The sequence below is a fragment of the Theropithecus gelada genome, chromosome 6 (genome assembly GCF_003255815.1).
Source record: "Theropithecus gelada isolate Dixy chromosome 6, Tgel_1.0, whole genome shotgun sequence".
NCBI lineage: Eukaryota > Metazoa > Chordata > Mammalia > Primates > Cercopithecidae > Theropithecus > Theropithecus gelada.
The window spans coordinates 177,480,827-177,493,712 of NC_037673.1; the positions used below are offsets into that span (position 1 = coordinate 177,480,827).

A 12,886-nucleotide genomic window follows, 5' to 3' on the forward strand; every position below is an offset into this window, starting at 1 on the left:
AGGCATGGCATAGACGCCAGGTGTTGATGGTCAATGGCAGGAGCCTCAGGTTTTAAGAAAGTACTTCAGGGGCTGATGTTATATTATCAGCCCAGGACCACTTCCACTGTGGACTCAAGGGTTCTGCATAATACCTGAAAACAAAAAATGACGTCCCTCTGCCCTGCTGGAACTGAGGAGTAGCCGAAGTGATTGTTATCACTCAAAATCTCTGAGCTTGATTTTGTAAACTGTTTTATCTGTCATGGTTTTTGTTCTCCCAAAAAGTGACATAAGCAGCAGTAATGTTTAGGTTTGTTGACTTTGCTACCTCACTCCAAGAGCTGGGAAAAGTGGGTGCTGTATCTATTAATCCACTGATGCTCAGGGTTTTTTTTTTTTGACACGGAGTTTCATTCTTGTTGCCCAAGCTGGAGTGCAGTGGTGCGATGTCAGCTCACTGCAACCTCCGCCTCCCAGGTTCAAGTGATTCTCCTGCCTCAGCCTCCTGAGTAGCTGGGATTACAGGCATGCACCACCATGCCTGGCTAATTTTGTATTTTTAGCAGAGACAGGGTTTCTCCGTGTTGGTCAGGCTGGTCTCGAACACCTGACCTGAAGTGATCCGCCCGCCTCGGCCTCCCAAAGTGCTGGGGTTACAGGCGTGAGCCACCATGCCCAGCCCTCAGGGTACTTTAATAAAGTGCTAGCTACGCAAGCCTATTCTTCCTCAAGAGTAGGTGTTCCACTTTTGAACACCTATGCCAGGCACCAGCTATAGGGCCTAAGTGAGGATGATATGTGGATATGACCACTTTCCTTGACTCTACACCAGTGGTTCTCAACTGGGGATGATTTGGCAATGTCTAGAGACATTTGTGGTTGTCACAACTAGTGGAGGGGTACTACCTGCATATGGTGGGTACAGTCCAGAGATGCTACTAAGTATCCTACAATGCATAGGACAGCTGCCCACAACAAAGAATTATCTAACTCAAAATGTCAATAGTGTTGAGGTTGAGAAATCCTGGTCTAGGCTGGGTGTGGTGGCTCGTGCCTGTAATCCCAGCACTTTGGGAGGTCAAGGCAAGAGGATCACTTGAGCCCACCAGGAGGTCAAGACCAGCGTAGGCAATGTTGGGAGACCCCGTCTCAAAAAATAAAAATAAATTAGCTGCACTATAGTCCTTGTTACACAGGAGGCTGATGCAGGAGCATCGCTTGAGCCTAGGAAGTGAGTGAGCTGTGATCGCACTACTGCACTCCAATCTGGGCAACAGAGTGAGACCCTGACTCAAAACAAAAAAACATTGAAAGAAAGAAAGAGGCTGGGTGCGGTGGCTCAAGCCTGTAATCCCAGCACTTTAGGAGGCTAAGGCGGGCAGATCAAGACCATCCTGGCTAACACGGTGAAACCCCCGTCTCTACTAAAAATACAAAAAAATTAGCCGGGCATAGTGGTCGGTGCCTGTAGTCCCAGCTACTCGGGAGGCTGAGGCAGGAGGACGGCGTGAATCCGGGAGGCGGAGCTTGCAGTGAGCCGAGATCCCGCCACTGCACTCCAGCCTGGGCAATAGAGCCAGGCTCTGTCCAAAAAAAAAAAAAAAAAAAGAGAGAAGGAACAAGAAATCAATCAATCAATCCTGGTTTAGATGACAACATGGATCAGGTTTTTTTGTTGTTGTTTTTTCCCCCGAGTCTCACTCTGTTGCCCAGGCTGGAATGCAGTGACGTGATTTCGGTCCACTGTAACCTCCACCTCCTGGGTTCAAGCAGTTCTACTGCCTAGGCCTCCTGAGTAGCTGGGACTACAGGTGCCCGCCACCATGCCTGGCTAATTTTTTGTATTTTTAGTAGAGATGGGGTTTCACCATGTTAGCCAGGATGGTCTCAATCTCCTGACCTCGTGATCTACCTGCCTTGGCCTCCCAAAGTGCTGGGATTATAGGCCTGAGCCACTGCGTTCGGCCTGGATCAGGTCTTTATGCCAAAATGAATCATGCAGTCTAGGCTCAGTAGGATAGTAAGGCTGTTAAATGTCTGATAAATTGGGAAGGAAAAAAATATGGAGTCAGTAAAACAGTAGGCTCTCTAAAGCTGAAGGGCAGGTATAATTGGAGTGTGCTTAAGTGTATTAGAAGGCTAACAGCTAAGGTCATAGTGCAGTGGGAGTTGATTTCAGATGTGTAGCCAATCTGTGTGAAGATGAGATCCGGGGTACAGTCACAGAAGTAGAGGAACAAGTTTAAACAGTCTGATTTGCGATACAGCAGTGAACAGCTGAACCTAATAGGGAAGGCATTCAATAAACAGATGAGCTATATGTTTTTCCTCAGTGTTTTTGTAACCCACACCTCTACTTTTCATATACCTGAAAATCTCCCATTCGCCCCTTACGTGTTATTTAAAATTTCAAAATTGAGTGTGATTAAAATTAATGAAAGCAATAGTAATTTTAGAAGGAAAAAAATTTATTCAGATGAGGTGATAGCCATGTCACTGTTAAGCCTGAACTTTTCTTTCCTGGGTGGTGTAAAAGGTTCAAGAAAACAAGCTGCTTTTAATAACACTCTTGCAGTCTTTTCTCCCCAGAGCTAGATATATCAAAACATTAAAACATTAAAAAATTAAAAAGTTTTCGAATACAGCTTTTTCATCTGTTTAGTCATTTTATACCCAAGTTTCTCTAGAGTATTTATCTGGAAGTTTCTAGTCAAAACAATTAGACTTTGAGTTTCACAAACTCCTCTTGAAGCTCTTTCAGTGAGGCCTGCACATCAGTATGAAACACATTCTTTCCAAAAGCTACCATAGGTAGATTTTAGGAACAAGCTCAGGAGAACATCACTCAAAATAATTCCAAGTATTTCACTTTTTTCCTTCAAATGACATTCATGAATCTGGTCCTCGAAAGACTAGTCAAGAAAATTAGACATTTTTTAGCATTAGTTTGCTCATACATACATATGCTATATTCTTATGTCTATTTTTGGCAAGTTTCGATGTTCATTATGAAATGAACACAGCGAAATTGGTGTTTGCCCCTTGACATTTCAATGTCAATGTATTTTAAGCTTCAGTGTGTTAAAACTCTGCTGAAAATTTTTAACTTTTGAAATGTTCAAGTATAGATTCTTTTTCATTGTTCTTCCAACCTTGGGGTTGTTCTGTCCACGAGTTCAGCAGAATCCATTTTTCTTTGACAACCAAGAAACTTCAATATGTAACAGAAAACATGGATTGGCATTTAGATCTTCAAAAAGCAGGGCAAACTGGAATGGATATACTGTTTCTCACAATGGTCTATGCTGACAGCAAGGCTGAAGATTTCCAGTAGGTTATGGGTTATCAGTGAAAGTTGATGCTTGGTTGTGACAGCTGCAGTATATCTTGAATGCCAGTTTTCTTCAATCTTTGCCAAAAACCCAAATTTAACACAGTTTGCTGTATTGCCATTAATATATACTGCTATAAAATTTCCTCCAGCTCAGTTCATTTGATACAGCTGCAAGTCTTTGGTGGTCAAGTAGTAGGCTCACAAAAACAGCACATACACAGTTTTGAAAGCCTTATTCTAAATGTAAGCAAAATACAGTTTTCTTCATCAGTAGATTCATCACAACTAACAGCAATGAAGGATGAGCCGATGTTTTTTTTTTTTTGAGACAGAGTCTCGCTTTGTTGCCCAGGCTGGAGTACAGTGGCGCAATGTTGGCTCACTGAAAGCTCCGCCTCCTGGGTTCATGCCATTCTCCTGCCTCAGCCTCCTGTGAGCTGATATTTTTTAAGATCTGAAGTTTGATACATTCAGTCATTAATTCAGAGTTAAGACTGCAGAAGTAGATGAAGAAATTCTGGAATTCTTTATTTGTGGCAGCACTCAGAATGCAAGGTTTCACAAGTTTCTCCATTTTTTTCTCCTTTGCAATTAAAAGGGCTATTTAATATTAAGCTTTCATGGCTTTGAAGATTCCTGTGAATATTTCAATGCTGTCCAGTCTTAAAGCTGCAGAGAATCGGGCTTTGCAGAACACTCCACTGTTTTTAATGGCATGAATTTAGCAGTGTTTGGCATGGTGTCACTGCCCAACAGTTTCAGATAACTCAAACTGAAGAAGTTGACCCTATCTTCTGCATAATAACATGAATATATACTTGCGAAAAGCCTCAAAATTTTTTTTTGGCTGCCATTTTTAGCTACCTCAAAGGAGATAAGAAAAAAACAAGGAGTACTGATGATGGAAGCATCTGGTCCCTCTTGCAGAGTGATGAATGATTTTATTGGTGGCAGCTGGGTGGCAGGACAATCCAGGCATCCAGTTACGCCTGGGCCCCAATAAGTGAAATCTTTGTTCATTTTCTTTTTATACACGCGTCTGCTTCCTACAACCTGACACCATTTAGTGGTGCCCTTGGTCATATCTAAATGATCTTACTTTCATAATCCTTTGATTCTAGCTTGCAGAGTCAAGACGAACTCTAACTCTTGGGATGGACAAACTGGAAGATGTAAAATAAGTAAGGCTTTCTGGGCCAAAAAGCCTCTTTTTACACAAAATCAAATTTTAAAAGAACATTGACCTCAAAACAATAACACCGTCCTGGTTATGCAATAGAAATAGCTATATAAGGGGCCGGGCGCGGTGGCTCAAGCCTGTAATCCCAGCACTTTGGGAGGCCGAGACGGGCGGATCACGAGGTCAGGAGATCAAGACCATCCTGGCTAACCCGGTGAAACTCCGTCTCTACTAAAAAGTACAAAAAACCAGCCGGGCGAGGTGGCGGGCGCCTGTAGTCCCAGCTACTCGGGAGGCTGAGGCAGGAGAATGGCGTAAACCTGGGAGGCGGAGCTTGTAGTGAGCTGAGATCTGGCCACTGCACTCCAGCCTGGGCGACAGAGCGAGACTCCGTCTCAAAAAAAAAAAAAAAAAAAAAAAAAAAGAAATAGCTATATAAATGGAATCATATCCTTAATGAACACCTCCTGTGGCTACCCAACTTTTCACACATCTTACTGATTATAGGCCTTGCTGTGAATGCTTTCTTGCTCTATCTGAAGTATTCCCACCAAAGAGCTGTTTCCAACTTTATTTCCTATATTATGAAAAATGAAGTTTTTTCAACATTGTAACAAAGTATATGATAATGTATACTATATTAAATAAACCATTATACAAAAATAGTTCCTTGTACTGTTAACTATTATTATGACTTTGGTCAGTAAAATTCTAAATCATGCAACTATAATTTACATGTTTACCAATGGAAGGAAGTGACAATGAACTGCATAAAGAATGAAAGAGACAGCAGGGCGCGATGGCTCACACCTGTAATCCCAGCACTTTGGGAGGCTGAGGCGGGGGGATTACGAGGTCAAGAGATTGAGACCATCCTCGCCAACATGGTGAAACCCTGTCTATACTAAAAATGCAAAAATTAGCTGGGCATGGTGGTGTGCACCTGTAGTCCCAGCTACTCGGGAGGCTGAGGCAGGAAAATCGCTTGAACTCGGGAGGAGTAGGTTGCAGTGAGCCGAGATCGCACCATTGCACTCTAGCCTGGCGACAAGCGAGACTCCATCTCAAAAAAAAAAAAAAAATTGTGTCTTAACTGTGCACTTATCAATATTTACTATAAAATGGGGGAAGGGGATGATGATAAAAGTTAGCAGAGGAGGGCCGGGCACGGTAGCTCATGCCTGTAATCCCAGCACTTTGGGAGGCCCAGGTGGTGGATCTCCTGAGATCAGGAGTTCGAGACCAGCCTGGCCAACATGGCGAAACCCCGTCTCTACTAAAAATACAAAAATTAGCTAGGCATAGTGGTGCATGCCTGTAATCCCAACTACTAGATGTGCTGAGGCAGGAAGATCGCTTGAACCTGGGAAACAGAGGTTGCAGTGAGCCGAGATCGTGCCATTGTACTTTTGCCAGGACAACAGAATGAGACACCATCTCAAAAAAAAAAAAAAAAAGTTAGCAGAGGAATGGAAGATTCTCTGTTTTCCTCAGCTTCAGTGTACTAAGACCCAGAAGCATAGGACATAAGTTTTTTCCATGGGATAATTTAGTTGTTACTTTGAGTGAAAACATGGTGCTAGGATTTGTCCTTAAAGTCAGACTAGTGTAACAGAGGTAGCAGTGATTTATGGTTAGATTTGTGTCTTAACTGTACACTTACCAATATTTGCTATAAAATGGGTGCAGAGGGTGATAATAATATCTACTATATGAAGCCTATAGGACAGTGTTCTGTGTGTTTTGACTGCAACTCAAAGTAAGCATATTTTTAGACTAAGTATACACATGTATATATATAACTTAAAAGTTTCATAAAGCAATACTTACCCTTACTATGTCCATGTGTTCTAATATTTTCTCTTATTTCATTTTGAGGTAATGCTAGGCGTGACCCGTTTATTTTATTTTAAGACCCACTAATTGGTCAAAAAACTCAATTTGAAAACCACTGCTATAGGAGAACAAGAGGAAATACATTTTATAAACTATAAAGCACTACTAAGATGTGAGCAACTGCTGCTGAATATCCAGGTCAACCTTTATGGGCCTGAAGACAACCTCTCTTTCGTTTGGGCACTGCCAGGAGTCAAATCTACCTAGACTTTTGGTAAGGAAGATGGTACTCATTGTCATTGAGACAATTATCTAATGCTTAGAAGTCAAGACTAGAAAGCAAGGCATTAACCATATCAGCACCCAAACAAGGGAAGACAAGTTACAAGAAAGCCAAATAAAACAGCAAACATTTGTTTAGTGCTTTATGGTTAACATATGTGATCTCTTTTAATCCTTACAATCCTAGGGAAAAAGTGAAGCTCAAGGAGGTTGACACCTGTCCAAGACTAGACAGTAAGTGGCAAAGCCAGGTCACCTGATCCTAAATCCCACACTCCTTCCACTATGATAAAATACCAGGAAAGAAAAGTGATCAGGGTATGAGGCACATTCTGATCCATCAAAGATGCTTTGCCTTGCTCTAGAAGGAAAACGGATCCTACTCAAGGTAGGATGCAATCCCAGACTTTCAGAGGAGGGTGTGGCCAGTTGCTACCAGTAGTCTAGTGTGGGGAAAAGAAAGAGATCAGCCTGTTACTGTGTCTATATAGAAAGAAGTAGACATAAGAGACTCCATTTTGTTCTGTATTTGAGATGCTGTTAATCTGTGACCCTACCCCCAACCTTGTCCTTGCAAGAGACATGTGCTGTGGTAACTCAAGGTTTAATGGATTTTGGGCTGTGCAGGATGTGTCTTTGTTAAACAAATGCCTGAAGGTAGCTTGCTGGTTAAAAGTTATCACCATTCTCTTAATCTCAACTACCCAGAGACACATACACGGCCAACGGCCAAAGGTCACAGGGACCTCTGCCTAGGAAAGCTAGGTATTGTCCAAGGTTTATCCCCATGTGATAGGATGAAACAATATGGCTAAAAGGTTTATCTCAAGGCACAGGATTTTCCTTTAAACTTATTCATGTCACAGAGATCTTTGTTCTTATGTCTTACTGCTAATTTCCTCCCTAAAAACGATCCTATTGTCCTGCCACTCCCTTATCTTTAAGATGGTAAAGATAATTATCTATAAATACTAAGGGAACTCAGAGGCCGGTGCCGGCGTGGGTCCTCTGTAAGCTGAGCGCCGGTCCCCTGGGCCCCTGCTTTTCTTTCTCTATACTTTGCCTCTGTGTCTTATTTCTTTTCTCAAGTCTCTCGTTTCACCTAAAGAGAAACACCCACAGGTGTGGAGGGGCAGGCCACCCCTTCAGTCTAGGACTCACACCTGGCATTTCTGTCTACCAATATATCTATTTTGACACTGTTTGTGCTGAGGTCCCAAATGTCTATTATCTCCAAGTACTGTGGCTTTCTATTCCTATCTGTACCTGTCCCAGGGACTTGGTCAAGGACTCACATTAGAGAGAAATGAAGTACTGGGTATCTGTTACTCGTGTCCCGCGTACTTAGGTAGACAAGACAGTATTAGCAGTAGTGGTCCGCTTCCAGTGACCATCATATTATTTGTTCAGCTTCCTCTGGGGAAGCCAATCTGCCCCAGCCTTCATGGTTTTGTGTCTCTTTTTTTACCCATATGACCATCTCTCTCCACTGTGTCTCCCTCATCAAATAAAGAGTTTAGCAACTAAGTAGCTGAGGAGGTGGGAAAGAATGCTACACATTCCCCAGCTCTCCTAGTTACCTTTCCACTCCCTTCAGCCCCCCACATTCCCTCATTTCTCTCACCTGGTACTCCTGAACCACCTCCTCCAAAGGCACCACGCTGTGCTGTTTGTGGCTCCTGGATTCTCGGCACACCACACAGATGGCCTCTTTGTCCACCTCACAGAAGAGTTTCAGGGCTTCCTGATGTTTGAAGCACATGCCCTGATCATTACTCCGGTTCCCCCGACAAGGAGTGGGGCACATCTGGCGAATTATCTGGACCATGTTGGCCAGCTGCAAGTTGGGACGAAAGCTGCGACGTGTGAAGCTCTTTCGGCACTGGGGGCAGGTGAACTGCCCTGGAAGGGGCGAGGAAGGAGACGGGTGGATGTCAGGATACAGCTCTTCATCTTCGTCCTCATCGTATGCTTCCAGTATTTCTTCTTCTCGGTAGACATCAATTCTTAGGTCAGGTCTCAAGCCTCCTAGGTAATAGTCCTGATTTTCCTCTTCTTCTTCCTCCTGGTCCCACATATGGTCTACGTTGTCCCAATTAGTTATACCACTGTCACCGAGCCAGAGTTCACCGTCCTCTTGGTCTTGGAACAACTCTTCGTCAGCATTCCCTCGATACAACACCTCTCGAATGGAGCCGTCCCATCCATCCACGGCCCCCACCGCTTCCCCGTCCTCCTCCTCCTCCCATTCATCTTCCTCCTCGTTCTGGTCCTCCTCGTCCTTCTTACCCCACAGCTGGGTCACACACCCTCGGCAGAAGTTGTGCCCACAGCTGATGGACACGGGGTCCTTGAAGTAATCCAAGCAGATGGCACACACCGCTTCCTCCTGAAGGGTCTGCATGGGGCTGGGAGTAGGGGCATAACCAGCCATCTTAATGCCTGCGGCAGGTGTAGTTACCTCAGCTTGGAGCTGCGGAGCGGGGACGCGCCTGCAGGCCTGCTCCGGACTACTCTGGAGAGCCGAGGCAGTCCTCAACCTTGCTCTTCCTCCTCGGCCCCGCAGGGCAGCTTTGATCCCCTCTCTCAGGGTGCGAACGCCCAGATCCAGACTCAGCCTCTCTCTGGGATCGGTGGGGACAGACCAGGCTGCAACCCCCAGCTGCTCGGTCCTGTCACGTCTCTCGCTACCCTCAGGGTGTGCCCTACACTGCGGCGTCCGCCTCAGACGCAGCAGCCAGCTACCCGGCCCGAGGCGACGCAAAATGACGTCTCGCTCACGCACACGCTCGGGAGAGACGCTCTAGGCTGGCGGAGGACCACGTCTCTATGGTGTGCCAGGAGCCGCGCCGGCCGGGAGTTGGGTGAGCTGGGGGCGCCCGCGCCGCGCCGCCCGCCCTAGCGGGGCTAGTGCTGCACATTCCAGCCAGCCCCCTCCCCAAGACCCCATTCCCAATCCCCTTCTCAGCTCCCTCGGGCCGGCAGAGCGGCTCTGATCAGGTCAGCGGCGGACGCCGGGAAGCGGCCTGGCTTGGGAGAGGTAGTTTGGTTGGTTGGCTGGTTCTGGATGGGGGGTCAACCCTCGAGGGGGACTGGCTCTCCGAGCTGTTGTCCGGCCTGAGCGGGAGCCCCGGGAAGTTTAGAGGGAAGGGGGATAAATCTCTCCGGGAAGCCCCGCCCAGGCCGGGGCCGAGTTGGTCCACGGCGGTGGGGAAGCTTCGGACACCACCCTTGTGCTGTCCCCTGTCTCGCCGTCCGCGCTTGGGGTGCCTTGGTGGGGATCCGGGCGCCCAGTGCCCCCCGCTGTCTTCCCGGAGTCGCCGGACCGCAGCTCCACGCAGGCCTCGGACCCAGCCTCCCGGCGCCCGGGCCTGTTTCTGCTTGCGGGGCCGCGGCTGCGCAGTATTGCGGCGTCTCCCAGCAAAACTGCGCCCCGGGCGTGGGTCCCCTGAGGGGGCCGGGGCTCAAGTTCCCTTCGGTTCTGCAGCCTGCGTCGGGGTAGGGGTTCCGCGTTCCAGCCCTGAGCTCTGTGAGCTCGGCCGGGAGGGGGCTGGATTTGGGACCACACTTCCTCACCGCCGTGGTTTAGACTTAGAGAGCGGCTGGCCCCTCCTTCCTGTCCCGGTGTCCTCCACTGTCTGTTATGCCCTTTATTCCTGCCTGGGGAGGGAGGGCTGGGGGCGCCGTCTGGGTCTGTTTTCCACCCCAGCGGGGCCCTAGGGCAGTGTCATTTAGACCCCACTCTGTCACCTTTCCTGGAGAGGGGCCCTGATCCAGGGCTGAGAGATTTTTTTGAGATGGAGTCTGGCTGTCGCCCAGGCTGGAGTGCAGTGGCGCGATCTCAGCTCACTGCAAGCTCCGCCTCCTGGGTTCACGCCGTTCTCCTGCCTCAGCCTCCCGAGTAGCTGGGACTACAGGCGCCGCCACCACGCCCTGCTAATTTTTTTGTATGTTTAGTAGAAACGGGATTTCACCGTGTTAGCCAGATGGTCTCGATCTCCTGACGTCGTGATCCTCCAGCCTCGGCCTCCCAAAGTGCGGGCTGAGAGATCTTACAGTGTGAGGGGGAATGAGGCCTTCGGGAAAGGCTTCTCAGGGGTTGTCTCCTTCTGTCTTCTGTCCTTCCAGGTAGGGACAGAACCAGGTCAGGCCTGGACTTGCAGTCCCGGAGAACAGAGGATGGAGATGGGGGCTGGTGCTCATGGGCTCTGTGTATGCCTTCTGTGTGGCCTGGTTCTGTGTATAAATGTTCCACCCCAGTGCTGAGGGCCAAGACACCCCCTTGGCTTTGGTGCTGGGGGCATCCTGGGGCAAGGAGTGTAGGCAGAACTCCTCAACGTTGGAGATTTGGGGAAATTGTGTCCTCTCCCTTTTAGAGTCCTGTAGCCCCCTGCAGTGGCAAGATCTCAGCCCACGGCAATCTCCACCTCCTGGGCTCAAGCAATCCTCCCACTTCAGCCTCTGGAATAGCTGGGAACACAGGCATGCACTACCACTCCAGGCTAATTTCTTTAGTTTTTGTAGAGACTGGGTTTCGTCATGTTGCCCAGGCTGAAGCGCCGTGGCTATAGTCACAATTATTGCACACTACCACCTCAAACTCCTGGGCTCAAGTGACCCTCCTGCCTCAGCCTGCAGAGTAGCTGGGACTACAGGCATGCACCACCATGCTTGACTTAACTATTCTTTTTTAGATTTTTTTTTTTTTTTGAGACAGGGTCTTGCTCTGTTGCCCAGGCCAAATGCAGTGGTGTGATCATGGCTCATTGCACCCTTGATCCCTGGGCTCAGGTGAACCTCCTGCCTCAGCCTCCCAAGTAGCTGGAACTACAGGTGTGCATTACCACATTGGGCTAATTTTTATTTTATTTTTTTGTAGAGACGAGGTCCCGCTATGTTGCCCAGGCTAGTCTTGAACGCCTAGTTTAAGCAGTCCTATCTCAGCCTCACAAAGTGTGGGAATTACAGACCTGAGCCACTACGCTCAGCCCCATACAAGGTTTTTTTTTGTTTTTTTTTACCTGCCCTTCAGTAAGAAGTACATTGCACATACTGATCCAATACAGACCTGCATATATATAACAGAAACAATTTCTGCAAAGTCTTCTTTCCCTTATGACATCCAAGGCACTCTGATATTTTATTTCAGTAAAATGCTGTTGAAGACCCACGGACGTGACTGCACCCCTCACTAACTGGTCACTGGTTTGGGGAGGAACACCAATGTCCCAGTGGAACCTTGAGAACACCTTGGAGTCCTCCTCTTCCTCTCTGGACCTGAGCCAAACTGTGAGTGGCACAGAGCAAGGACCATATGTATTCTGTTCATTGTTGCATACTCAGTTCATTGACCACAGTGCCAAGCACACAGTGAGCACTCCCTGTGTATCTGCTAAGTAAATCAATGAACAAACCCAACACATTTCAGCCAAGTCCTGCTGATTTGTTTCTCCTCCGTTCCAGCCTTACTTCTGCCAGCCTTACTTACTTCCAGCCTCACCCCCATCAGCTTCAGACTGGATAAAAGGAAACCATTTCTCTAAAGGATCACTTGCCCTCTCATTTCAGGCCATCCTGCAGCCACCAGAACCTTCCACATGAAATGAAAGGCTTACCACTTCATAAGCTTTAATGAAATTCTTGGCCAGGTGCAGTGGCTCACTCCTGTAATCCCAGTGCTTTAAGAGGCCAAGATGGGAGGATTGCTTGAGCCAGGTGTTTGACGCCAGCCTGGGCAACATAGTGAGACCCTGTCTCTACAAAAAAAAAAAAAAAAAAAAAAATTGGCTGGGTGCGGTGGCTCACGCCTGTAATCCTAGCAATTTTGGAGGCTGAGGCGGGTGGATCACTTGAGGTCAGGAGTTCGAGACCAGCCTGGCCAACATGGTGAAACCCCGTCGCTCCTAAAGATACAAAAGTTAGCCAGGTGGGGCGGCAGGTGCCTGTAATCCCAGCTACTTGGGAGGCTAAGGAGGAAGAATTGCTTAAACCTGGGAGGTGGAGGTTGCAGTGAGCCAAGATCGTGCTACTGCATGCACTCCAGACTGGGCAGCAGAGTGAGACTCCATCTCAAAAATAACAAAAATAAATAAATAAAAATTTAAAAAAAATTACCTGGGTGTGACGGTGTGCGCTTGTAGTTCCAGCTACTTGGGAGGCTGAACTGGGAGGATCATTTGAGCCCAGGAGGTCAAGGCTGCAGTAAGCAGTGATCGTGCCCCTGCCCTCGGCCTGGGCAACAGAGCAAGACGCAATCTTAAAAAAAAAAAAAA

At 47.4% G+C, this 12,886-nt stretch overlaps 1 protein-coding gene and 1 long non-coding RNA gene across 7 annotated transcripts; one reads left to right on the forward strand and one right to left on the reverse strand.

The window, feature by feature from the left end:
- Nucleotides 1–425: 425 nt before the first annotated feature.
- On the reverse strand, nucleotides 426–9,989 carry TRIM52 (tripartite motif containing 52). Of its 6 annotated transcripts, XR_003119851.1 has the most exons (3): nucleotides 8,239–9,989; nucleotides 1,765–2,265; nucleotides 426–478 (listed from the first exon to the last, which is right to left on the reverse strand). XR_003119851.1 is itself a non-coding variant. In XM_025388189.1 (2 exons), exons 1-2 carry the CDS (start codon nucleotides 9,046–9,048, stop codon nucleotides 3,696–3,698), a joined length of 885 nt encoding a protein of 294 aa, XP_025243974.1. In that variant the 5' UTR covers nucleotides 9,049–9,989; the 3' UTR covers nucleotides 2,430–3,695. The 6 variants fall into 6 exon arrangements, 5 of the variants coding, with proteins under 5 accessions (XP_025243974.1, XP_025243977.1, XP_025243979.1 ...); XM_025388189.1 differs by lacking the exons at nucleotides 426–478; nucleotides 1,765–2,265 and adding an exon at nucleotides 2,430–3,770; XM_025388192.1 differs by lacking the exons at nucleotides 426–478; nucleotides 1,765–2,265 and adding an exon at nucleotides 2,430–4,110.
- On the forward strand, nucleotides 9,443–12,032 carry LOC112626270. The gene is made up of 2 exons (XR_003119852.1): nucleotides 9,443–9,614; nucleotides 11,764–12,032. It is a non-coding gene; the product is annotated as an uncharacterized LOC112626270 (long non-coding RNA).
- The last annotated feature ends 854 nt before the right edge of the window (nucleotides 12,033–12,886 follow it).